The sequence below is a fragment of the Diadema antillarum genome, unplaced genomic scaffold (genome assembly GCF_040938485.1).
Source record: "Diadema antillarum isolate AM-2024a unplaced genomic scaffold, OU_Dant_1.0 seq00001575_RagTag, whole genome shotgun sequence".
Taxonomy (NCBI): Eukaryota; Metazoa; Echinodermata; class Echinoidea; order Diadematoida; family Diadematidae; genus Diadema; species Diadema antillarum.
Genome location: NW_027272295.1, coordinates 312,857 through 336,840, shown reverse-complemented (window position 1 = coordinate 336,840; position 23,984 = coordinate 312,857). Strand labels below are relative to the sequence as shown.

The window sequence follows — 23,984 nt, the reverse complement described above, 5'->3', positions numbered from 1 at the left end:
CGGTCTGTTCTCTAACACCTGTGTTGCCGTGAATGACTCAGTCCATCAGTATAATGTGGTTCTCAGGGAATTGTTGGACAAACATGCTCCTGAAAAGACATGTGTAGTTGTGGAACAGCCGGCTGTCCCCTGGTACAGTGAGGTTATCGCTACTGCAAAACGCACGCGGCGACAGCTTGAACGCCGATGGAGGCAAACTCGTGCCCCATCTGATAGACAACTCTTCAAAGAGCAGAGAAATCGAGTCAAGCAGTTGTTCATGTGTGCCAAAGCTGCCTACTACAATAAACTAATAGTTGATTGTGGATCTGACCAAAAAGCACTCTATGCCATCATCAACAAGCTTCTGTACAGAAAGACAGAATCAGCTGTGGCACTAGGGCATCATTCCTCTCCTGGTCGTGTAGCCTCTAAATTCTCAAGGTACTTTATTGGTAAGATTGAGTCTATAAGATGCAATCTACAGTCGAACATGTCTCTTACTGTAGAGCCAGAGTCAGACAGTGATACAACCTCAAGTGATGAACATCTTACTACACTCGCGCCCACAACTCCGGCAGAAATACAGAGTGTTATCCGCAGCTCTCCTGCCAAGTCATGCTCCCTGGATCCAATCCCAACCTCAATTGTGAAAGAGAGTTATGAACTAATGGCCGTTCCTATCTCCAGGATAATCAATGCTTCCTTACAGGAAGGAATGTTTCCAGATGAGCTGAAGCTCGCCCATGTCACTCCTGTACTTAAGAAGACACCCTTAGATCCGGATAAGATGAGCAGCTACCGACCTATATCTAACTTGCCATTCCTTGCCAAAGTCCTCGAGAAAGTAGTTGCCAAAAGACTAATGTCACATCTCCAGGTCTGCAAACTCTATGAGCCGATGCAGTCTGCTTATAAGAGACACCACAGCATAGAGACAGCCCTTCTGAAAATAGCTGATGACATCTTGCGAGCAGTTGACAACAAGAAAGCAGCCATGGTACTTCTCTTGGATTTGTCAGCTGCATTTGACACAATTGATCACAAAGTCCTCATTCACAGGCTGCAGCAGGATTTCAAAGTTGGCGCCACTGCCCTTCAATGGTTCAGATCTTATCTCCATTGCCGAAGACAGTCTGTGAACATCAATGGAACTCTGTCAGAGCAGGCCTTCCTGACCTGTGGCATCCCACAAGGTTCAGTCCTCGGACCATTACTCTTTACACTATACACTTCCCCCCTTGGGAACATAGCACGTCAGCATGGTTTAGAACCCCACTTCTATGCAGATGACACTCAACTTTATGTGACATTCGATCCAAGAGTGGCAGCTGAAGAAACAGCAGCAGCTACGAGGATGACTGAATGCCTGTCAGATATCCGACAATGGATGGTGAAGAACTTCATGAAACTCAATGACGACAAGACTGAATGCCTCATCATTTCTTCTCCACAAATGAGAAACAAGATCGTCTCCATGGATTTTCACGTCGGTGATGTGTCTGTCTCTCCTGCAGATAACGTCCGTAACCTTGGGGTCTACTTTGACCAGTCTATGAGGATGGATAGGCATGTTTCGCAGGTATGCCAGACTGCTTACTTCCAGCTTCGTAGCATCGCAGCTATTAGACCTCTGCTTACAAGGATAGCAGCAGAAAGCATCATTCATTCACTCATAACATCAAGACTGGATTTTTGTAACAGTCTCCTAGCTGGCCTTCCATCTGCAACCTTGAACAGACTTCAAGCAGTACAGAATGCAGCAGCACGCTTGCTCACCGGGCTGAGGAAGTATGATCACATTACCCCTGTCCTGGCTGAGCTGCATTGGCTTCCCATCAAGAACAGAATTGATTTCAAGATCTTACTTCTCACTTTTAAGGCCATTCATGGTCTGGCCCCAGGATACCTGTCTTCCCTAATTGAGCGACGGCAGCCTCGCCCTGGCCTTCGTTCATCTGGCCTCACTCTCCAGGTGCCCATCACACATCTCAAGGGATACGGAGACCGGGCGTTTTCCTCTATTGCTCCTCGCCTATGGAACTCCCTCCCATCTTTCCTCCGTGAAATTGACAAACTTGATCACTTCAAAGCCTCACTCAAGACTCACATTTTTCACCAGACATTTAATTGCTAACTGTCTTGGAGGAGTCTGCGCCTTTGAATGTTTCTGTGACAGATATATGGCGCCATACAAATGCTGTGGATCATCATCATCATCATGATAGCATTTCCAAATGAGTAGCTTAGTCATAATAAATGAATTTTTAACCAATTTGGTCTCGTTTTTATATCCCTATACTTCTGAATCGAAACTAACCGCTATACAAAGAAGAGCACTGCCTTCTGTATGTCCACAGGTGTTCTGTTGTAAACGCGGTGCGCTTAGTCTTTATTCAAGGCAGCGAAGGGAATATCCAAAGGGTTATGATGTCCACAGTTGTCACGCGGTGCGCTTAGTCTTTATCTAGAACAATGTATCGTTATCATATCTAAAGTTCCTAATAAAAGGGATTATCTATACTGTTTTTATACCACCCTCTCAACAAATACATCAGTTATAAACAAAAATCACTCTGTTCATTTACAACATTATTAATTATAATGTATTGTAGTGTACCGGTACATTGTTTTTGCATAATCTTTCATTGTTGAATGGAAATAAAGCGACATTAGCATGGTATTAGCGTTTTCACCGTAGCGTTTTCAGCGGAAAATGATAAATAATTGAAAAATACGCTAAAATTCACGAGAAATTGCTTTGTTGTTGTTGTTGTTTTTAGATAAAGGGATATACACTGTATTATAAGCTTTGGATATTCCCTTCGCCGTCTTGAATATTAGACTAAGCGCCGTGGACATCATAACCCTTGGATATTCCCTTCGCTGCCTTGAATAAAGAATAAGCGCACCGCGTTTACAACAAAACACCTGTGAACATACAGAAGACAGTGCTCTTCTTTGTATAGCGGTTGGTCTCGATTCAGAAGTAGAGGGATTTAACAACGAGACCAAATTGGTTTAAAATTCATTTACTATGACTAAGCTACTCATTTGGAAATGCTATCATAGCTTGATAGGCATATCTATGCCCGACAAACAAAATGACACCAAAAAGGTATTGCCACCTCAGATGGTACCAATATCTGGCCTGGCCCATGGACTAATAGTATGTAATGACGACGACGAAGGTGTTGTACTTTGAACAATTGTCTTTCAAGACCATGTCATTGTTTTGTACTTTGATGGCGTCATCACACTGAAAATTGTGATTAAAGGCAAGGTATCAAAACCAGCCGATTATAGGTTTTATGTTTACGGCACATATTTTTCCCAAGTTGCCAGAAATGGCATAGCGACATTAGTAGTTACAAGGCCGCATTTCCGTCTAGCAATGCAATACATGTTCACGCGGCCACGTTGGTTGAGTGCGCATTGACTTTTCTCCCGGTAATATCTACACATTTCTTTTTTGCCTTACCATTTCCGTGGATGTCCCGTGGCCGAGAGGTTAGAGAAACGGTTTTGCATGCAAACTCAATATAACTTCAAGGTGCCTATATCACATTCTTTTCTTTGTCGATCACAAATGACCGACATCTGATGACCCTAAGCGTATCACCTAACTCGTCAGTCTGACGAGTTTCATATCTCGTCTTACTTTGTTTTTGGATGTTTCAGTCATTCCAAACCTGATTTTCATCAAATAAACTTTGAATTCCTCTTAAAATGGTATGCTCTGTGCTATATCATAAGCGTTTTCTTGGTATCTCGCAAAAAGTTAAAAGCCCAATTCTCATCTCCACCAATACTGTACTATCCCTTTAAATGGGTACTGTAAAAGTGGAGATTTTCGCAGTGTTGAAATTTTCACGCATTTCGCGCAACCCGAAACTAGCGCGAAAATAAAAGCACGCGAATATTTTTGCTTCCCAAATGTTCCATTAGTTGATGCCTTCATTCCGCAGAATTGAAAACACGCGAAACTCTTCTTACCCCGCTGAGCGCAAAAAATTAGTCACACGAAAATATCCACTTTTACAGTAATGTGGTATTAGGTCAGAAGAAGGAAAGGCATACCTGATAACCTGATGGTTGCCCTGGTCAACCTCTTTAACTTGGACTGGAGGGATGTAGCTCTTTGGACCACGGATCATCCATCTGTCGCCAGGTTTACGCGTTTTGCCTCCTACATTAGACAGCACAGTAACAGTTACATTACGCCTTTCCAATAGCACACTTGCATTTAAACAATCATGAATTCATTGAAAGCACCATGATACTTGCAGTACAGTGACCCCAAATTATAAAGGGGGAGGGGTCAGGAGTCAAGTTTGGGCTTTATTCATGTTTTAACAGGGCTACAGTTTAAGCAGTGGTTTACTGGCCCACTCGAATCACCCCCACATGAAGCCCACTATGTGGGCATTACACTAAACCATACACAGTTACTTCATCTATTGATATCCATGGTAACAAGTACACATGGGCTATGACACCCAGAAGTGAGGTGTTGACCCCCCCCCCCCCCCCACACACACACACACAAACTCTATTTGTGACAGAGTGCATATTTCTTTCTTAAAGGTGGTAATCACATTATGTACTAATAATCTGTCCTTGAAAGAGCACAATATTAAAAATATCAAATTGACTCAGAGAAGAAGGCTTTGCTTTACTGACTAAAAAAAAAGTGCAAATGTGTTCTCCTCATACCAGGAAATGAGTTGTCGGTGAATGTCTCCACTGCCTCCAGGACCAGAGCCTCATCCTCACCCAAGAGGTACTGCTCCTTGATCCCTCCTTCAATGGATTCTCCTGCAAAGACATCAAACATAAGGATTCAAGACTGACAACAAAAGAATAGACTCTCCTGCAAGAACATGAAACATTCAAGAGTAACAACAAAATTAGCTGCTTTATAAATGTGACTGTGCATCACAAAAACCAACAATAGGTCACACCCCTTGATTTTACGTGAGGACTAAAAAAAGGTGAAACGGGTCAAACAGGTCAATCTTTGGTTTGTCATATTTTCTTAAAGAGCTATTCTTTTTCTGCATTATACCAGAGTTTTGGATCATAAAATGGATGGGAAAGTGTTTTTTTCAGCAGTTTTTCAACAACCTTTTTTGTAGAGTGGCGAGATCAGGTATGTCTTAGAGGTCCCTTTTCATTTCTTGAAAATCTTTTGCACACCCTTCACTTTCAACTCTAATGACTTTTGAAGGGATAATGCTACTGCTTTGAAAGTTCGCATTAACAATGAACAGAATGTGTTTATAGAGCATGGTCACTTTCAGCTTAATCTAATAATCCATTCATTGTTGTTGCTAGAGTGGCTTACATCCTGTTTTCTTGTCCCATTCATCGCACAGCTGGCACGGTTTGGAAAAGAAAAGTGCCTGAATAGACCCTATACTTTGGAGCCTCTTTTCTCAGTTCACACTTTCCACAGTGTGTGCTTTCTTTCCAAGATTAAGATAAGTTAGGAGAGTCCATTTGATTTGAGTCATACAACATTTTAAAGCTTAGAGTCTGCTCTTTCAGAATCTGCCCTTAACAACAAATCCATGTCTGGTGACTTTTTGTTGGTCTTGTGATGCAGGGTCACAAATGTTAACAAAGTTATGGATCAATTTCTTGAGCTGAGGTAAGAAGTGACTGAACTTGCTCATTGCCAGCCCATTATTAGTAAGGAGAGAATATCATGAATTTGAATGCACAGTTAGTAAGTCAGCATATGAGATGAGAACCAAATTTGCCATTAATTGATGCATCCTACCTCTAAATTCCCCCTTCCCAAACAGACATAGTGCTGAATCATTCATTTCATCTGTATCTACATTTCAATACTTGAAATCCTTTTGCATATGTTTGTTGATACAAACACTGGTAGCAAACATCAGGAGAGCTTTCATCACGTCAGAATGTATCCCTGACACAGAGGAATGCAAGGATAGAATATAAGTTTAATAGAGAGTATGTAAATTACATTTCTTTCTATAGATACTGCACCAACAGTGTTACAATGTACCTTGAAGGGCCACATTCTATTACTGCACTTAACCAGCAAACTTGAGTGTGGTGTGGTGCAAGGTTTAAAGTGAGCATTCACATTTCAGGATGGACTCACTTAAAGAATAAAACCTGTATGCACGTACCAGGATGCAGAAAGAAGCTGGTGTTGCCCACTCTTAGTTCCTTCTTGCCAAACTGGGGCTTGCCGTGGCGATCCACAGGGTTGTTGATGACACAGTACTGGCCCTTCTGCAGGACAGTTTGCTTGAGTGTACAGATCAACTCCTACACCAAGAAAAAGGGAATGGAATGAGGTGGGGTCAAGGATCATGCACATGGAGAGAAAGCTCTATTGGATGAGATGAAATCTTTTGATGGCAGGGTATGGGTAAGACATCAATGAAGTGGGCATGGTGCACAGCAATAAAATATCACTCTGCATCATAAAACCAACAAAAAGTCGCCAGACATGGATTCTTAGATTAAGGCAGATTCTGAAAGAGCAGACTCTAAGCTTTACAATGATGTATGACTCAATACAAATTTACTAATTTATTTAATTTACTAAATTTACTATCTAAATAATGGAAAGAAATTAACACACTCTGGAGAAGCGTTAACTGAGAAGAGAGGCTTTGAAGTTTAGGATCAATTCAAGTGCTCACTCTCACCAAGCTGTGCTCTATGTGATGAATGGTGCAAAAGGCAGGATATAAAACTCTAAAGCAACCACAATGAAGAGATTATTAGGTTACAGGATTAAAGCTAACTGCAATTTGACACTCTCTCTTTCAATAGCACATTCTATTCATGACTGATACTAACCAGTGAACTGCACTGAACTAACTTTAAAAACGGTGCAAGTAGTATCATCCTTTTCGAAAGTTATTAGCGTGAAAGTGTATTGTTTTGAAGAAATGAAAAGGGGCCTCTATGACATAGGTCCTACATTATCACAATATTCTACATAAAAGTGGTCTAAAAAAACTACACACAAAATAACAACAACAACACAATATCCCATTCATTTTATGATCCCAAACTTAAGAACAGTAGTGACAAAATGAATGGCAGTGAACGGAGAGCTGACAGGTATCACAATAATGCCATGTATATTCTCACACTCTAGTATACAGAAAACATGTAATAGTAATAAGCGTATACAATAGAAAACCAAAACGGAGTAAATTCTTCAACTGTCACATGATTTTCTCATTTTAATACTGATCTATTGATGTGAAAATCTAATATCCGAGTCGAAATAAAGAGACAATTTTCATGGTACAGACATACTACATGACAGCTCTTCAGGGCCAGAGACAAAAAAGTGATCGAAGGAAGGGAATCATTTCTTACCTCTCCAATCTCCATGATGTAGGCCTCTGAATCCAAGCCAGTGACCAGCCACTCGTCCCCAGCCACCCGCTGCTTCCCCAGGGCGTCGGTGCAGTTCTGCAGGGCCCGCAGGTGCAGTCCAGTATAGGGGGTCAGCTGGTAGGGCTCCACGATGCCATCAACCTGTATAGCAAGATATTATAAGCACATGTGCCCTATTCATATTCCGTATTTCACATAAAACCTACCTGTAATTCTCAGAAGGGGTCAAAATGCATCTTCCACCATTTCGAATTTGCTTGCAAGACATCGAAAGGGTCTAAAAACAGAATTTGTCTGGCTGACACGATTTGCTAGGATTATGAGTCATTCGGGAGTATTTCAAGATTTAAAAAGTGTACAAAATTTAGATTGCAGTAAACAACGTTTATTCCTGGTAATGTCAGGGTAATGTCAGAACAATATCACGGTAAGAATTTGGCAAAAGTTAACGCGACAATGTCTGAACAACATTTTGCCGGGATCATTTTCACAGGTAGTGCACAAAAAGTAACCCTGATGCTACCCGGACGTTGTAGTCTTAACATGGCTCTATCAAAATGGGGCTTCAGGGATGCAGGAACTAGCGAAAGTGGTGAACAGAGGACTACCACCTCATGAGAAAGGTTGGGTTTTTCTCTTTCTTGTTGGTTTAACACTTGAGTGTTTTGTCGTTTTCTACTTTTGAAACAAGCCTACCTCTCTGTGTGCGAATTGGTACAGAAAATCCCATAGCATTGTGCACACTGTCTACAAAAATGTCCATGACATACAGAGAGATGAGACAACACATACATCATGTTAAGAGAGGTTTGCACACTTACCTCCTCATACACCCCAGGCAGGTATGCTCCTTGTTCCTTCACAAGCCACTGCTCTCCTGCAACTCTCTGCCTGAGAATGACACAGAAAGCAGCAACACTCAGATAAAGGTGTTCGCTTTTTCACTTCTTCAACAATATGTGTGCCTTTAAACTTCAAAAACATCATCTCTCTGATTGTTTCTTTTGTTTATTTGCTTGTTTTTTTATTGTTTGTTTGCTTTGGGGTTGTTGTTATTGTTTTTGCATGCAAAGGCATCAACATCAGTTAAGGCATGTTTTCATCACTTCACTGTAGCAAACAAGGCTCACTGCTGTTACATTAATTCATGTCAAACCAAATCAGCTGTCACTGGCAGAATTCCCATATGCTAAATGTCTGTTGCTTGTGGTGTTGTGATTTTACACAAATAATGCACATTACACAGGGTGTTAGTATGAATTATCCACCCAACAGTAACTTTGAAAAATTTAACTAAGCCCAACCAAGTAATGTGCAAGATTTGTTTAATAAAATGGTGACATGATATAGATTCATCAGCAGCCATTTCCACAAGATTGCAAGGCCAGCACCAGCTTCAAGCTAACTAAACTGCACACGCTAGCAAAATAATGATATACACTGTACATTCATAATATACAATTGTACATATCTTATTAATGACTAAGATATCAAAATGAAATAAAATGTGAATTATTTGCCACACTTCATTTCCCCCCAAAACACAAACACTGTAAACAAAGCTGGCTAACAGATGAGCATAGAGTTTAGAATTTGGTTCTGAAGTTGAGTCATGGACAAGTATACAGGAGATCCACATGATTAACCCATTTAGTGCTTCAAGTGCCAATTGGGACAGACAAACCCATAGCATTCTACACATGGGCCAAAAACCATGGCTGAGAAAGGGTTAAGACACAACACGGTCAGTCAAAATCACCACAGATATGCTATGTGAAAGCCACATTTTTTTACACAATGTGAAAACATTCTTTTGTATCAAATTTGTACAGCCAGTACTCAAGATGTACTAAGTGTCCAATATTTTTGAACAAAAAAAAAAAATACCCAAACATTTCTTATTTTTCTGGCAAATGACAGCTCTTCCCGTTTTCTCAATAAGCCCTGATATTTGTGACTCTGTCCAGTCAATGTGGCGATTGCCAGGCCAATCATTATTTGCTCCTGTTCATTTCCACCAAACGTTTGCTTGAATGTAACTTAGTATTAAATTAAAAAAAAAAATACAACAAACAAAACCAAGTTGTGAACACAGATGAGAAACAATAAAAAAGAATGCTTCTTCATGACTTACTTGCCATATTTGTCTGTTAGGTCTCGTAGAGCTGTCAGACGTAGTGCTGCCCCCTTTGTCAGCACTGAAGCGTCAATTATGGCCACCATCATCTGTGAAAATTATGCAAGTTATATATAAATACCTCTTATATTATTCAAGTCACTTGACACGATGGTTGGTCACTGAAAATAACAGATGTTTCCATAAAATGTGGCACAAATTCATTTCTACCAAGTTTGAATTTAGCAATCAGATCCTCAGCAAGTCCTTACAACACAGAACCATCCCCTACCACCTATATGCTGGCGTTTATCATGATACCAAAATAATAACCATACATAAAATCAAACACATTAAAAAAACAGTTTTGATTCTGAGGTTTAACATTAAATAACACTTTCATAGGGCATGGTGTTCACCTACTGTAAGCAAGAAATTTTCGCAAGCATGAAATTTTTCATGAATTGGAGCTGATGGCCTCTTTCACTGCATGAGATTTTCACTAATTCTCACTGGCATTCAATGTATATAGCGTAGACATGAACTTTCATGTGCATTCTAATTTTGCAGATCTTGGCTCTCACAAAATTTGTGAAATTCAAATGCATGTGAACATATTCTGGTTTTACAGTATCCTGCATCCACCAAAAAACAAGGGATTCTTCATTACACATTACAAGTTCTTGCAAAGTTAGACATACCGTAGTTATGGGTAAACTCGGCCTAGCGGGTAAACTCGGCCACTTGTTTACCTGCTCGCCAAGTTACGTACTTTGTACAGAAACACAAACACCATGAAAGCTTTTCTCTACTCACTGATTATTTCTTGAAGTAAAGCATTTCTTTTTTTCAATTTCCAAGCAGTATTTGACAACCTGATTCATGTTATCTGCTTGGCTTAATCATATGCATGTGGATGTCTGTGTATCCAGTCAAGTGTGTTTGTATGTCAAAAGAAGCCACACTGCAATATCTATCAAAACTTTCATGACTCAGGTGACATCCAAGGACTAAAATAACCTCAAAATCAATATCAGCTGTTTTTAGGGGATAGATCTAAACAATCTTACAAACAATAAAACAATCTTTCAAAAGAGCACATGTCCCTGCAGATGTTTGGAAAGAATGTACAAAAACATTGTACATTCAGGTCATGAGGTAAGATATATTTGGAACAGAAAATTGCTACATTTTGCATATTCCTTTGTGTCAAGTTGAATAACATGTAAAGTATTGATTTGCCATTATGGTGTGTACCACCTGGCAGAATGACATCTACAACAGGCACCTGTCATTTGGCATGCAAGCAGCTTTGTGAAATGTTCTAGAAAAACATGTGATTGTTTTTTCAGCCAAGTTTACTATGTGAGTTTGAATAACAAACAAACAAGAAAACAAAATACTCCCTCCTGATATTTACAAGAAGCACCTGTGATTGGTATGAGGCAAGTTTGCATAATTAGGATCCATGAGTTTGATTACAAACCAGGCAAACACAAAGCGATGTCTTGCCTGATCACAGTTTGTAATTACAGTGTTTTTCGATGCAAGTTCCTTGATCTTTTGACCTTTGACCTTGTCTGAATTCACACCACTATTGGAAATTGACCAGCATCTTTAGGTGATGTATCTACAGTGTGAGTTTTGTGGTTACAACTCAGGGCTGTGGAAAATTACTTAGAGCACACCACAATATATTGGTGCTTATCAGGGAAAGTTTGTTAATCATTGCGACCTTTGTCCTTGTCCAACTTTACCCATATCATCAAACCTGACCAGCATTTTGAGATTATGCACGTGTGGTGTGACTTTGGTGGTCATAGCTCAAAGCTGCAGAAAATTATAAATAGTAAACCTAATTGCTGACAATGCCAGCAACGATAACGGTGATGATGGAAAAGTGAGTCTCACTTCCACTATGCAGGAGAGACAGAGAGAGAGAGAGAGAGAGACCTGAGTGTCTCACACTCACCAGAGTATCACAAGTTCACCTTCCATGTATTCCTGCAGGCTTATTACCAGAGATCATAGCAAACTTGGGGGGGGGGGGGGGGGGGGGCTTCGAGGGTGTGGGGATGGTGTCCATTTGTATATTCTATTACACTGGTAAAAATATGTGCCAAGTACACTGCGTTCAGAAAATATGATTACATATTTTCTTTTTTTTAAATCAAAATGTAGAAACTGGCACCCAATTCAGGCACCGAATAAACACTGGATCTACCATAAATAACCTTGAAAGTAAATTCACTTATTAATATATTTACTCAGAGTATTTTGTTTTTTCTTTTCTTCTTTTTATAGATTCTCTAATGTGGAGCTTGGGGGCCTTGTTTTTAATAGATATTGTCACCCTAGGAATTGCGCCTGCCAAGTTTGGTGACAAATTCAACCATGCATTTTCAAGAAGAAGATAATGTAAAAATTATGCCCCAATCTGGTCCCTCTCCCTTCACAGGGCCCACCCATGGAACTGCCATGAACAGACTTAGGCTGAACTGCAGTCACAAATCTACTTACGCATAATACTTACTGAACATATCACTTCTGGTTCTAAAGAAAAAGACTCAGTAAGATTCCTTATTAACTTGAGGGCTTTGCCTTCCACCTCCCCATGGGTCATAGTGCCCATGTGGCCCCCAAGTGGGAAATTGTGTCCATTTGTACAAACACACTCTCTACAAGTGCTGTCAAGTACAGTGAAAATCCAGAAGGGGGGGGGGGGGAAGCATGGTGCCTATTTGAACAAATTGAGATCCTATCACCCTTGGGATAATACCTGCCAGGTTTGGTGAAAACATGTCTCGGGGTTTTCAAGAAAGTGACAATGTAACAAGTTTGCACACAATGCACAACTGACGCCAGACAATGAATGATTACAATAGCTCATTTGAGCTTTGACTCAGGCGAGCCAGTAAACGACCAATGTAATGTTCCCAAACTTACCGCCTCTGGACATGGTTTATAGGTGAGTGGTCCATTGTATTGCCACATGTCCCCAGCGATCCTGTTCACTCCGTCAGGTGATGTGTGGTCCATGACCGCCTTCAGACGAACAGCCTGGTTCGCTTTCACAACTGGCAACGGTCTCATTGCTGATCGACAGAAAATAGAATAGGAGCGCTTCACGAAATATGATAACTTTAAACTGATATTCAGACTGCAGGGCAAGTGTAACATTAGGAACATACAAGTGTTCTTCCACTGCTATTACGATATAGCATATCATCTTCCATGATTGGAAACTGCCTGTATTGTGTAGGAGGTTCCAACACAGAATTACACGTATGCAGAGAACTGAGTTGAAATATACCCCCTTATACACTTTGTGTATGCGGGGGTATAATAACTTACTACAATACCATTAAAAGTACATCTCACATTACATTTTCATGACATTTTGACATATGACATTTTACTTTTCACTTTTAAAATTCCAAATATGACAATATCACGTTTAACCATTCTTGTGAGGTTTGCTCAATACCTGGAATTTTTTTACATTTTATTGCTACGTGTGCATTCAAGAATGGTCAGCACACTAAACAAGGAAAGGGGGAAAAAATCATTGGTAAAAAACGAATAGTATATATTTTGTTCATTTTGAGATAACTTAAGTGTTATTCATCGTTTTTAAATTTCTGAACAACTTCTGAAGTATATCAACTATCATCAAGTATGGCTCATATGTAAGTTAGTCTTATTCTCATCCAAACTACAAATAATGCACTCTGCAACTATGATTCATCTGCCCAAATTTGACTCTCGTTGGTACATAGGAATATAACAGTTATAAGCTGTAAATCATGAACACAAAATTGACCACATCCCTCAATCCTTGTTATTCAATATTGCCAGTTTGCATGAGTGCATGTCTATTTCAAGCTTAGTGTTGGTTGCATTTAGTTCCTGTATCTGAGGTCATCTAGTGCTTCCTTTTTCTCTAGACAGTTGACATGGAAATGCTCGGATTGACAAAACACAGCAGTCAACTTCAAGGCAGGGAAAAAGAGCCTAGTCTTCACTCCAATCTCATAATACTGTTGTGTAAAAAGAAACACAACAGACATACAAGTTACTATGATAAAGAACCCCCTTTCATTACTGCATGTTGTTTTGTTTTGTTTTGTTTTGTTTTGTTTTGTTTTGTTTTGTGTTAATTTTTTTTTTTTTTTTTTTTTGGGGGGGGGGGACTAAATGTCAGACTACTCAAGAAAGGAAGCAAGAGGTCACTCACCTTTGAGATACTGCCTCTTACCAAACTCCCCTGATAAGTCCAATAGACAGCACAGAAGGATGGGGCAAGAAAGTATAATGGAATAAGATCATAAACAATGAGGTACAATGTAAGAGAATATGAGAGGGGGGGTTGAGAAGTGTCAGAATAGAATCATTCATGCACAGTATGTATTATGTATTAAAATCAACTATCACTGGAAGAAAGATAGAATGAATACATCACAAATATGAAGAGATGTAAGATTGGCAGTCTAATTATTTGTACATAACTTTGACCTCTTTGATACAGCCAATGAACTATCTAGTGAAGACTAGGTGTGTTTTTTTTTTTCTTCGCATATGATATTCACTCATTTATTTCATTTACACTGAATTGATGATATAGTCGTTTGCACCAATAAACAAAACTACATCAAATACTGCTGTCTAATAACTATATTGTACCCAGGCCACAATAGACGGTGCCATGTAGCAGGCCTTTAATTTCTCCTTCAGAGCCGCTATGCTAGTCAGTACTCCCCACGATGGCATCACAGTGAAACAGGATATGTCAATTATTACACTAAAAAACACAAGATTTTCATGCACATACACACAAAAACAGAGAGGACTCTACAGGTATGATAAAAACACACATATTGCCCATCACAGCACTCAAAGCACCAACCCATGAGTCATCACTCTTAAAGGGGCATTTAATACATGTATGAATCCAAAGCTAATCTCCCCAACCCAGGGTGGAGTTAATCATTCACTATCTGGGGTGAGGTGACATAGGAGCGACTCATCACCGAGTCAGTCCAACAGCAATGGGTCCTTAAACAACTCCATTACACAGCACCGATTTGATCACAGAGTATCTTGAGGATCAGTTGCAGCAATAATGTTGGTGGAAGTTGTACATGCGGTATACATGTACGTGGTACTTTTAATGATAATACATAACATTACTTTCCTAATTTCCATTAATGATAATAATAATCATAATAATGATGATGATGATAACAATAATGATAATAGTACTAATAATGATAATAATAATAATAATAATAATGATAAGAATAATAATAATAATAATGATAATAATAATAATAATGGTAATAATAATAATGATTATAATAATAATAATAATAATAATAATAATAATAATAATAATAATAATAATAATAATAAGGATAATAATAATAATAAAAAAAAAATAATAATAATAATAATGAAAAATAATAATAATAATGATAATAATAATAATAACAAAAAAAAATAATAATAATGGATACTTCTATAATGCAACAATACATCAAAAAGATGCTCATGCCGTTTTTAGGCTTTCAGGTAAAGAAAGAGAAGAAGAAGAAGAAGAAAGAAGTATGTGACACCTTCCCCCTTTTTTTCCTACAACATACTCTCAACAGATATGGTTTTTAGAAATGTTTTAAATGATTCCACTGAAAATGACTGGCAAACAGTGACAGGGATACACATTAAGATTAACATTATTACCCTCCTTGGTGTTACAATAATAGCCCCAAATAAACTTGTTATTCTTTTTATTAACATAATCAGCCCTATTATCATTAGTAGTTGTAGTAGTAATAGTAGTGGTATCGTAATAATCATGATCAATGCCAAACATACGACTGATAATGGTGAAAATAATCGATCATTATATCATTATGATTATCTATCAATCAGCTGTCACAAATTCTTGTCAAGCTTTTGACAGCATTTAGTTTACAGGCAATTTAAGAAATAATCCACTTGTCATTAGGAATTTATACAGTCCTACAAATTTCCTCTTGAGTACAGGGCTTGGTACAGGAAGAGGGTAAAGAGGAAATGGAAGTGCCTTTACATAACAAAATCATCATACCATTTGCTGAGGCCATGAAAAGTGGAGCTCCTTCCAAGGTTTCTCCAGGGTACAGGGGAAACGGCTCCTAGAAATAGAAAAGATAGACCAAAAGAAATAGAGGAGTAAAACACAGAATGGGAATAACACAAACATACACACACGTCACATAACTGAATTCACCTAAAGTATGACTCAAGTACACGTAACATAGATCTGTGAATAGCTTTTTATGACTTTTATCCATCAGCCAGACCACTATTAGTTTAGTTTGAGCACACCTGATTTTGTTCAATTCTGGCATTCTACTGAATGAATCATTCAACAATAACTGCAACTCTATTAAAGCAAATGGCATAGTCCTTTTTCAGTACCCACATGTATGCATCATCATGTGCAAAACGGTTCACATGTCAGTGTGTCAACAAGACAAATCCCATTTTCTTTGCTTTCAGAAGGTTAACAAGTAAAAAAACAAAAACAAACAAAAACAAAAACAAAGCACGCACACACAAACAAACAAAACATGAAAAAACACTGCTTCTGAGGCTTGATGAAATACAAATCTCACCTGGTGGAATCGGATCTCCTTGTGGCCATACCTGAGCTCACAAACTTCTCCTTCCTTGTATTTTCTGGGAGGAACAAACATTCAGGTTTATCGTTATACAATAAACAGGTTTATAAACTTATCATAATTGAAGGTACCTGTGAATATGTACATACGACGTGAAAGCTTGCATGAGGCTTAAGGGGAGCAGAGTTTGGGGAAATTATGTTTTGTAATTTTAGATTGATTTGGCCCGACTCTGATATGTCTGGGAATCCCTGAAACAAATCGTGTACAGCTTTATACACAGTACACACACAGCCAAAGAATCTCAGAGAGAGCTGAACATTACCGATGAGCATGCGCTTTAGTACACATATTTGCCAATGTGCAATTATTTTATTTTTTCTTTTCATTGTTTATTGACACGAACCTTACTATGTACATAGTAGGTTCGACTCAATTCATTTCCATCAACAAAAAGTAATACATAATAATAAGAGTAAGTTTTTGTCAATTCATGTTATTGAGCAAATGAAAAAAAAAAAGAAATACAAATCAGGAAATATAGTACAAAATACACAGAAAAATATGTACAGTGTATATCTACAGGGAAAATGGTACATGTACATGTACTTTGCAATAGAAACCAAGAATACATAAAGCCACAGAGAAGAATTCCACCAGTCCTGCTGCAGCAGGAGTTCTATTTTGAATGTGCCCTGGTGGGCAGCAAACTAGCAACCTCCCCATACGAACTGGTAGTCTCCAACACTCCAGTCCTTTTAACCTTTTAAGAGTAAAAAAAATAAAATAAATGAATAAAAAAATTATGCACACTTGATTCCGAGCATTGGAATGTACAATGTATGTAGCAGGGACAGGTGAAGAGAAATGGCATGTTTTACAATGTTTCATAAAACCATCCAAAAAATTGAAACATTGGCAGACCAGACCAGCCTATTCTCCTGAGTAGTAGAATGATGTCAACTCCACAGTATTTTCATACATGAGAATTACCAGCATGGATCTGTTCGAACTGTGAGGATATTCGGAAGTTTTATCAAAAATTCCACCGATGAATGGTTCTGGTAACAGGAAGGAAATAGCCACCACTCACCAGAGCTGTGTTGTGACCATGAAAACAGGATATACCAAGCATTCTTTTTTTTTTTAATCTCTCTCTTTACAGCAGTTGTGTAGTCACTTTCGTTGTATGTGCAAAACAGGCTGATTAACTACAAGGTACACAATGATATGATTATAAAAACCAGCAAAACCATTTTCAGCATTGTCAGAGGAAAAGTAAATTAATGCATAACGTGGATGACTGACAGTTTGTTGTTTCATTTATTTACATTCATTTTTACTTCCCATTTATGAGATGAAACCAGGTTTTCAATATGCTTACTTACACCTGTATCATAATTACTGGCATCTTTTTTTAATAAGACAAATCAGACTTAGATTGATAACCTCATACACCATACATTTTGCTTTCTTCATAATTGTACACATCTGCAAACACTATTTGGGTGCATGTACTGCTCACTGCATGTTGCATTGAGAATTAATTTTGCTAATGAAGGAAGCCTCTTTCTGTTTCGTTCTTGTCTTCTTCTCTTTTTTTTTTTTTCTTCTTTTTTTTTGTAGTAGAATTCACTTTCACAAGCTGCCAAAAGCTTCCCTTTTGTATCGTAATAGCCTGCGATACATCATTCAGATATATACAGTGGCTACGCCATGGTAATCATTGAATATCTAAATACACATGAAAAACAAAAAAGAATCCTTTTCCCAGCTGCTGCAAGGGACAAAACAAAAATATTTCCTGATACCCTTTCAGAAATTCAATAATGCAGATCATGTCCACATTATTTGTTGTAACATCAGACTGAGACCAGAGTAATCTGCACCATTTTGACACTACAATCATTTGCATATTAGAATATCTGTACCATGACAATACTTACAGTAGTTTGTGAAAGTAGCTCCAAAATAGTGAGATATTCATTTACAAGGTGTGGTCAAAAGTACATCCCCCCCCCCCCCCACACACACACACACACACATGCGTCCTCAGTTTATCAGAGGGGTGAGTGCAGGAACCATGACAATTATCCATCTTTTCCAAGCTTTTTAACAATGCTCATAAAAACAAAAACAAAATACTTTATTTTTTCAGAGTTTGTGAATGCAATTCTTATTGCATTGCCAACATTACTCTAACAGATAATTGGGAGATCCATTTGTGATTTATCAAGGGATATTAGTTTACCTTTAAGCAGTGATTCTATGCTACCTCATCAGCATTTCAGACTAAATATACAATGTAGGTTAGTTTCTTCGGTCCCCTCCCCATATCTAAAGAGGGCTACTCAGGTTAAGGGAAAAAAATTATTAAAGCAATGTACAAATTATATCTGTGATGAAATATAAATATATTGACATGTTGTGAGAGGCTTTACTTGATGGGATCTGCAATGACACAGTACGATCCAGGGGGAACCACAATGCAGGGTAAGGGGCCCACTATCTTCTTCTGGTGTGTTTGAAGCATCAGCCGCTTCGGGCCCATTACCAGGTGAGTGATGTTGGTGGTCTGTAGAACAAGGACAAACACAAAAGAGTGTATGACTCCACTTTCAAGTACACAAAGTCAGAAGAAAATAATTATTGTTACATACAATGTAGCAACAAGAAAACTACCACAGAAAAAAAGTGGCTCTTGTGCTGCCACACACACTGTAACTACTTGTTGTACAAACATGTATGATTCCATTTGATCGTTCAATGTGGGTTACTTTCTTGCTTTGCCATGCTTTCCAATTAGGCCAAGTAAAAAAAGAAAGTAGTTTCTCGTCCGGGTTTTTTGAGCAAGGCGATGAGGGAGGTCCTTACTATTTGATATCTTACTATTTTTTCGAGGATTGTCAAAATGAAAGTAATATGTGTTTCTCGTCCGGTAATTCTGAGAAAAGTAACGAGAGAGGGCTTTACTATTTTCTATATCCAATTTATGAAATGAAATATCACTCTGTTAAGTGGTAGCTGTGTTATGAAAAACCAGGTCCCAAGTGTATGTCTTGCCTGCACTCTCAAACATTTTCAAACAAATAGATATATGTACCATACTTGAAATGAAACTTCATGCATGCAGAAATACATTTGCTTTTTCTTTCCATTACAGATGTCAAGGGAAAATGACCATCTTAATACTGGTATTTAGTGTTGTAATGGCATTTCTGATACCAGTGTACTTGCAATTCTGATGCATTGTGCTATTAATTGAAACAGGTATAAAACATGTCTTTCAACAAATGTACGACTGAAATGAATTCCATGATATTCAAAACACTGCTTTATTTATTATTGTGTTTGTGACATTTTGTGTCCACACAGCTGGTATAGTGTATGTATATATGCATTTCTTCACAGTAGTGTTGTAGCACATTCAACTGGAAACTGGCTTGTATAATTGCAGATGGATGTCAAAATGATACGATTTATGGCATTATAGCATTAAACAAAGATGTTTCTTCATGTTCTAAAAAGACATTTGATAATCACTCATCATTTGGATGATGATTGTACAAGTGGAAACTCGATATAACGAGATGGTCGGGTACGAGTCGTGTTCCTCGTTTTAGCCGATATCTCGTTATATCAGTAGGCATAAAAGAAGGCATAACATAACATAAAGACATTAATTTGCACACGTGGGACTACCCATCATCTTTCAATCAATACTGATAACTTGCTAATGTGTGTGAGGTAATTACTCACCTTTATGGGTAAGAAGATGTTTTTTTGCCAATGAAATCCGATATCAAGAATGTTTTTCTTATTAATTGTAGAATAGATGTTTGAATTTGTAAATCTACATAGCTTGCGATTGTGTGAAGATCGTCTGTGGATTGGTATGTGGTTATGGTATGGGTGTTGTGTGTGGAAAGCTTGAATATGGTCTGCACAATGCTGTGTGTGTGTGTGACACATTCTGTATGTACATGACTGCATGTGTGTGTGTAGATGGGGAATTCCCTACGTAGAAAGCCAATCACAGCATCAGATTGCCTCACACTTGCTAAATGTCATGATGATGTCATGTATACGGCCGTCCCACCACATTTTCTGCATGTATCAGTGCGCACACACACACACACACACATACACGTACAACACGCGGTGCTAGCTGTAGAGTGAACTGTCATGAAGAAAATGTGTGTGTACAAGACAGTTTTTGGCGCATCGAGCTTTACAATCTCGGACCGTGATAGCACAGGCGAAGTTAAGCTTTACCCGAAGACATTTTGCTTTACCTCGCTATATCAGGTTTGATTGGCTATGTTTTTCTTTGTTTGAAAATCACAAAATTTATCTCGTTATAGCAGTTATTTCGTTATAGCCAATCTCGCTATAAGAGTAGCATTTTACATGGACTTGTGTGGAAGGAAATTTGGGACCGGGAAAATTTCCTCGTAATAACCGATATCTCGTTATAGCAGTGTTCGTTTTATATACCGAGCTTCCCCTGCCCTGTATACCACACTACAGATGTTACGATTCACGGCCGTGTCCGTGAATTTACGTCGTAAAGAAAAGTATCCCGCAGAAATACGATACAAACCAGAATCCGTGGAAAAGTTATTCATTTTGTAGATACACCCATTTTATAATTCCACATTTGCTGGAAAAGCGCACTCATTTTCTCTTCAAAATACATCGCCATCAGATGCAACGTTACAGAGCAGAGTGTACGGGCCTCTACACATTCGAATGTGTTCATGCGTGCGATGGCCTGGGGACCCGATTTGGACAGCTAGCAAGTTACAGACACGGCCGAAAAAATAGTAAATATCAAAAAAGTCGATGCGGCAACTGAAAATCGATGCGGGCGGGGAGCGGGCTGGGACGAGAATTATGAATTTCTTGGTATTTTCAGCGCCATTTTGAAAATAGTAAATAGTAAAAAAATCGATGCGGCGGCCAAAATCGATGCGCGCGAGGACGAGAAACTGGTTTCTTTTTTTACTTGGCCTTATATTCACATTTTGTAAAATATCTCAGTACAATGCTTGATACAGGTCTACAACTTGTAATGGTATTGGTAGCATCTTACCAGTTATCACAAGTCTTCTCCTTATACACACACTTTATCATCTATTTTAATCATATATAATCAATTATCTCATCAATAGTTCTAGAACATTTGTAAAGTCCACTTTGTTGTATCTCAGGATCACAGACAGACAAACACTATCATTAATGGAAATACAGATATCTTCCCATTAACTTCTACATACATTTGTACAGTTTGTATAAATCAGTAATATTATACATGTAGCAGCTCAACTTTCTGCTTCTCTCTCCTCCACAATCTCTCTCTCTCCGCTCCGATCTCTCCGTCTTTCCCCTCTCTCTCTCCTCCTCTCTCCGTGGGTCATTTATCCTCCCCGCTGGTTCTCTTCAAAACAATTCCAAGGTAACCCCTTGTCAACACTGACCACTTGTTTCACTGTCTGATACCAGAGAGGTGAGTCACTTCTCTGCTGTTCTACATGTATAAATATCGACTGCTCTTTGTGTAAAAATGCAGAGTGTATCACAATTTCAACACAGCAGCTGCCCCTACAACTCTGGGCAGAGGCTCAAATAAAACCTCATCTACAATGTACGCTCGGAGTGCTCGATGTCTTCATTTCCTATAGTGTATTCGACCTTAATTAATAAGTGAGTAGGTGTTGCTACCACTACACAATCATCATCATACCACTCGCTAAATTGGTGACCCCGACAGTATTAAAATGCACTGTTTTCTTGTTTTTGTTTTCATTTCATAGTTAGCTGTAAAAAGAAAATAAAAAAAGACAGTGAAACTCCTGCATTTAGTAAATGGATTATCCATCATTCACAATGTAATAAGAAGCTGCCATACAATTTAAATATCTTATGGAGAACACAGAACAGCACTTGTGCAGCATTCAACAATACCAGAACAGAATCAGAGCTATGACAATTCATCAGCCTTGGCTTATTTCAGCCGAACATGCACAAGGCCACTTGACCTTAGAGTGATGAGTGAGTAGCAATTGTGCATTGACAGTATATATGCCCCAAGCAATACCGTTGTAGTCAGGCAATACACACACATTATTTACAGCCAAAGTATAAAGATCAGAAGATTATGACATTATGCCATATTTATGGGGAGAAGAGGCATGTAATAAAACTCTTTTCTGTAAACTAAGATAACCTGAAGTGTCCTTTACGTGTTATCCTGCATCACAAAACCAACAAAAAGTCACCACACATGGCGTTTTAGTTAAGGGCAGATTCTAAAATCTGAGCAGACTCTAAGCTTTAAAATGATGTACTTGTACATAACTCAATACAAATGGACTCTCCAAGCCTATCTAAATATTGGAAAGAAAGCACACTGTCAGGAAAAGTGTGAACTGAGAAAAGAAGCTCTGAAATATAGGGTCTATTCAAGAGCTTACAGGTAATCTTTAGCAAGCCATGCTACATTGTAGCTGTGCAATGAATAGGACAAAGACAGAAAGTACTAGAGCAACAACAACGAAGGGATTACTAGATTAAGCTCAAATTGAGCGTTCTATATTAACACATTCTGTCCATGATTAATGCTAACTCTCAAAGCAGTAGCATTATCTTTTAAAGAGTTATTAGAGTTGAAAGTGAAGAGTATATGTTTATCGCGCAGTTGTAACAAAGGTTCGCGCACTAAGGCACTAAGCAAGCATTCGCGCACTCAGTACGACACGCCCATTGGCATTGGCTAAAACAACCATGTATCAGTTTTTCATTCCGTGCGTGGAAGGGGGTGGGGGAGAGGGGAGGGGTCGGTGGAGACACCGCGTAATGGCGCTGCCCATGCCAAAAATACACATAGCGCGTCACAGAATCTGTCAATAGACCTTTTAGTCAGATACTGACGTAGTGAGTAGCAGCGACGAATCCAGTCAGAGGGGGGAGCACCGGGCACACGCCCCCTCTTTATTTCTTGTTAAAACAAAAGAAATGAAAAGAAAAATGAAATGAAATTCGGAAATAGCGCCAGAAATATCGTTTGCGCCCCCCCCCCCCTTTACATAATTCCTGGATCCGCCCTTGGATAGGACTCCAATTAGGAAGGAGAACAGTGACTGAATTGGTCGCAGAGCTACAGACCCAACACAGATGCCTAGGCGTAGGACTACAATGTAGAATTTGCACAGCCAATTCGTCAACAACGCAAACATGTCAATCGAAAGACTCGTGGCGTCATTTTCTTCGTTATTTGTGTGACTTGAGGTATAAAGCTGATAATGGCATAGGCATACACTTACAACATCAAGTATGTGGACGAACTCGGAAGGTCCAATTCCAATAAGATCGCTCATGATGAGATGTTCGTGTGGATTTCGGCTTGTACAGTTGTATGTCAACAATGTCAATAATAACATTAACACACCGACCTGGAATTCGAACCACCGGCAAACATAATACACAACCACACCATAGAACCAGACGTCAACTTCCTATGCCTAGGAACCCGGGGGGGGGGGGGGGGGGGGGGGGTGGGGGGGAGGTGTGTTTCACGAACTCAAAATTTAAAGGGAACCCAAACCCAAAGAGAAATGTGGATTGAGTGAAAGCAGCAGCCTTAATAGTAGAAGTTTGTTTGTTCGTTTGTTAGTTAGCTTGTTTTATTTGATGTCTGTGTGCAAAACAACTCAAAAGTTGCGTGAACGGATTTGAAACTTACAGGAAAAGTTGAGAATGACACAAGAAACAAATGATTAAATTTTAGTAGTGATCCGGGAATTTTTATGGTATCTTCAAGGATT

General features: G+C 38.8%; 1 protein-coding gene across 1 annotated transcript in view; it reads right to left on the bottom strand.

Annotated features, from left to right (window-relative positions):
- LOC139710847 (major vault protein-like) overlaps positions 1 to 23,606 on the bottom strand; it is a 46,091-nt gene extending 22,485 nt beyond the window's left edge. The window contains exons 1-12 of the mRNA XM_071622768.1: positions 23,484 to 23,606; positions 18,600 to 18,733; positions 16,153 to 16,216; positions 15,603 to 15,669; positions 13,731 to 13,760; positions 12,440 to 12,588; positions 9,512 to 9,603; positions 8,199 to 8,268; positions 7,357 to 7,518; positions 6,144 to 6,285; positions 4,696 to 4,797; positions 4,060 to 4,165 (exon numbers count right to left, since the gene is read on the bottom strand). Coding sequence (XP_071478869.1) covers positions 4,060 to 4,165; positions 4,696 to 4,797; positions 6,144 to 6,285; positions 7,357 to 7,518; positions 8,199 to 8,268; positions 9,512 to 9,603; positions 12,440 to 12,588; positions 13,731 to 13,760; positions 15,603 to 15,669; positions 16,153 to 16,216; positions 18,600 to 18,733; positions 23,484 to 23,600 — 1,235 coding nt within the window. The 5' untranslated portion in view covers positions 23,601 to 23,606. The remainder of the gene's footprint in view (positions 1 to 4,059; positions 4,166 to 4,695; positions 4,798 to 6,143; positions 6,286 to 7,356; positions 7,519 to 8,198; positions 8,269 to 9,511; positions 9,604 to 12,439; positions 12,589 to 13,730; positions 13,761 to 15,602; positions 15,670 to 16,152; positions 16,217 to 18,599; positions 18,734 to 23,483) is intronic.
- Positions 23,607 to 23,984: the final 378 nt, after the last annotated feature.